The sequence below is a fragment of the Branchiostoma floridae genome, chromosome 9 (assembly GCF_000003815.2).
Source record: "Branchiostoma floridae strain S238N-H82 chromosome 9, Bfl_VNyyK, whole genome shotgun sequence".
NCBI lineage: Eukaryota > Metazoa > Chordata > Leptocardii > Amphioxiformes > Branchiostomatidae > Branchiostoma > Branchiostoma floridae.
Window position 1 is genome coordinate 9,829,365 of NC_049987.1, and position 2,987 is coordinate 9,832,351.

General features: G+C 39.6%; 1 protein-coding gene across 1 annotated transcript in view; it reads left to right on the plus strand.

Annotated features, from left to right (window-relative positions):
- Positions 1-244: 244 nt before the first annotated feature.
- LOC118423058 (ribosomal oxygenase 2-like) overlaps positions 245-2,987 on the plus strand; it is a gene marked incomplete at its 5' end in the record, with an annotated part of 7,236 nt that continues 4,493 nt past the window's right edge. Inside the window, 6 exon segments of the mRNA XM_035830966.1 lie at positions 245-307; positions 517-636; positions 1,096-1,227; positions 1,654-1,757; positions 2,131-2,266; positions 2,967-2,982. Of these exon segments, the coding sequence (XP_035686859.1) occupies positions 245-307; positions 517-636; positions 1,096-1,227; positions 1,654-1,757; positions 2,131-2,266; positions 2,967-2,982 (571 nt within the window).

The window sequence follows — 2,987 nt, forward strand, 5'->3', positions numbered from 1 at the left end:
CATTTCACATTGTTTTTTCAGGTATGGTGCTTATTGTTTTAACGTTATATATGATATCTGTTTAATGGTTCATTGAGTTTCGTTGAGAGTCAACTTTGTACAAAAGAGCAGAAAGTTGTCTAAGTGTCAGATGTTATGAGCTGTACTTGTCATAGCCTCTTTGTCTCCTTTTGTCTTGTTCATTGAATCATTGGAAAAGGGTTCTTGGTGTATTGCTTTATTGATTGTTCTACGTTCAACACAGATTGATAAGCTGTTTGACCAGTCCAAGGCCACCTTACAGTTTCACCAACCTCAGAGGTTTCAGGTAACAGTGCAGTATACTATTATGTTTAATGCCCTACATTAGAATGACTGAAGATCAATGTAATTAAATTGTGCATATCAGTAGCACGCATACTTTACAATGTGCTGTTTAAGCTATTACTTATAAGAAAGTGTGTGTAAAAGCTTTAATATCAACTTTTTCCATGTTATCAATCTAACAATGACTCTTCTGGTTTCCCCCTTTTCCAGGATAAGCTGTGGCAGTTGTGCAGTCTGCTGGAGTGTCTGTTTGGCTGTCTGGTGGGAGCTAACGTGTACATGACACCCCCGGGCTCACAAGGGTTAGCACCTCACTATGATGATGTGGAGGTAACTACAGATGTCATCACAATTCCACAAACCATTAAATTGTATATCTTTTAACCCAGCAAATGTCACACCAGTTCATGTAGTTAAATATATTTTAGCTTTTAACAGCCTTGACAGTGCCATTGTTAATGCCCCTCAGTGACTGTAGTGAGCAAAAATTGTATTTGTATAATGTAACCTTTGATTTCATATATAAATGTGATGCATTATGCAAAAAGTATTTTGCTCTTGGTCAATGTAATTGGTTGAGGGATCTGTCAATTTTTTGTTGCTAAGCACAGCTGGAAAATGGTATCATCTTGCATTATGTACAGGTGAATACACTATATTTGTATATATATGAACTTGCCACCTGGGCTAAATATGATATGATAGCAGTACATGTACATGTATAACATATCTGGCTGATGTTACAAAAGAAAGCAGGCCCAAAGCTAATATGACTTATCACTCCCACAGGTGTTCATTCTGCAGTTGGAGGGAAGGAAACACTGGCGTTTGTACACGCCCCCTGTTGATCTTCCCAGGGACTACAGCAGAGATTTGGAGCAGGACAATATTGGCCAGCCCACACATGATTTTGTCTTAGAGGTAAAGATCATAGTCATTTTATGTACTAGTATTTATATGATGCACTATTGAACATCTCAGCAAACTATGACTGAAAACTTTCCTTTTCTTTCTGTTATGAGATTGATATTACCTTTGCCAAGAAGGATATGTTTTTGGTGGCATTTGTTTAGATCTCTGTGTGTGTGTGTGTGAGAGTATGTGTGTGTGTGAGTGCATATGTTTGTATGTGTGCATGTGTGTGTGTGTTTGTTTTTGTGTGTGTCTTGTATGTTGTCAGGAAAATAAGTTCAGTAAGGGGCCCCTAAGGTACTGCAGTGGAACGTCCAATTTTGATATCTTGTGTTGTGGAATTCTTACTGTGCCAAGAGTATAAGGATTACTCTCTAGACTTTGTAAAGTAGGTTGAACTTCACAATTTTAGTTTGTCTGTATACCTCCCTGTAGGCAGGAGACATGTTGTACTTCCCCCGTGGTACAGTTCACCAGGCCGACACCCCCGCTGGCTCGCAACACTCCACACATGTCACCATCAGCACGTACCAGCACAAGTGAGCAGTGGTATTTTGTTTGAGAAGCCTTTAGAACCTTATCAACATCTATGAGAAAACATTCTAAGTCCTGCCCCATTCCCTACATTAAAAATTGACTGATTGTCTTTAGCTGAAGCTTTTGATGCTTGGGAGAAGTAATTTAATTTTGGTCTCCCTAGCAGCTTGTTTAGACTGCTTAAAAGTTGTTTCACACAATTTTTTTATGTATGCAAGAATGTTTGTCAGACTTTCTATTTTGTACCATCAAAAAACAGCCAGAGCCAAACCTCTGCTTTGAGAGTACACATATACCAATCCCCTCTTTGGACAAATAACACTGTGACTAATGACTGACTGACTGACTGACACTGTGCTATGTTTTCCTTTCCAGTTCATACGGTGATCTCCTGAGTTCAGCCCTCCCCATACTGGTTCAGACTGTGATGGACAGGGATGTAGGGTTTAGGAAGGGTCTGCCTGTTGGAGCACTCAGTACAGTGGGGATTCCGTCTATGGGACAGGTACACGCATAACAACCATTCTTTTTTTACCTTAATTGAAGTGCTGTCTTTGTCTTTGTCCACATCCTTATTGATGCAGCAAAATCACTTCTGGTCTCGTTCCGGTATTACTCCGCCGGTGGACACTCAAACGTAGATCCTTCCAAAATATAAATGGGGCCCAAAATCGTGTGTTTATGTAGGTGATAAATTGCCTTTTATCGCCCCCATGTCATATCGAAGGATTTGAGATGAAAGGTTGTGTATTTCTGACAGGATCAGTTGGAAAAGTTTCGGCATTCGGGCGATTCTCGGACGTGTACGTTTGTTTGTCCTGAGTAATGCGGTAAGCGGGTCACTGAAGGAAAGCCCCACTTTCTGGATAGTTTTTCTGTGCAGTTATAGATATTATAAAAATCGATCCATCGGTCAGATTTTGAGGGTATTTTTTTTATTGATTACTGGATAAGTGCTCTTGTAATAGAAATTAAAACATCTCCAGCAGAACGGTTTCTTTATTGGATTTTCGCCCATTAAAGTTGCATAATAATACGTTGTTTTCAATGAGAGAGCAAAAGTCCGGAATGAGACCTTAAGTCTGTGAGGTCTTCTACAACTGTTCCAAGAAGTGGTTATAAATAGATTTAACTATGGACAAGTATGACTAAATCAACATTTTCAGTTTGATGTATAATAAAGGGTTAATGCCCCGGCCCGAGGTGTATAGGGTGAGATAATCCCTGGTCAG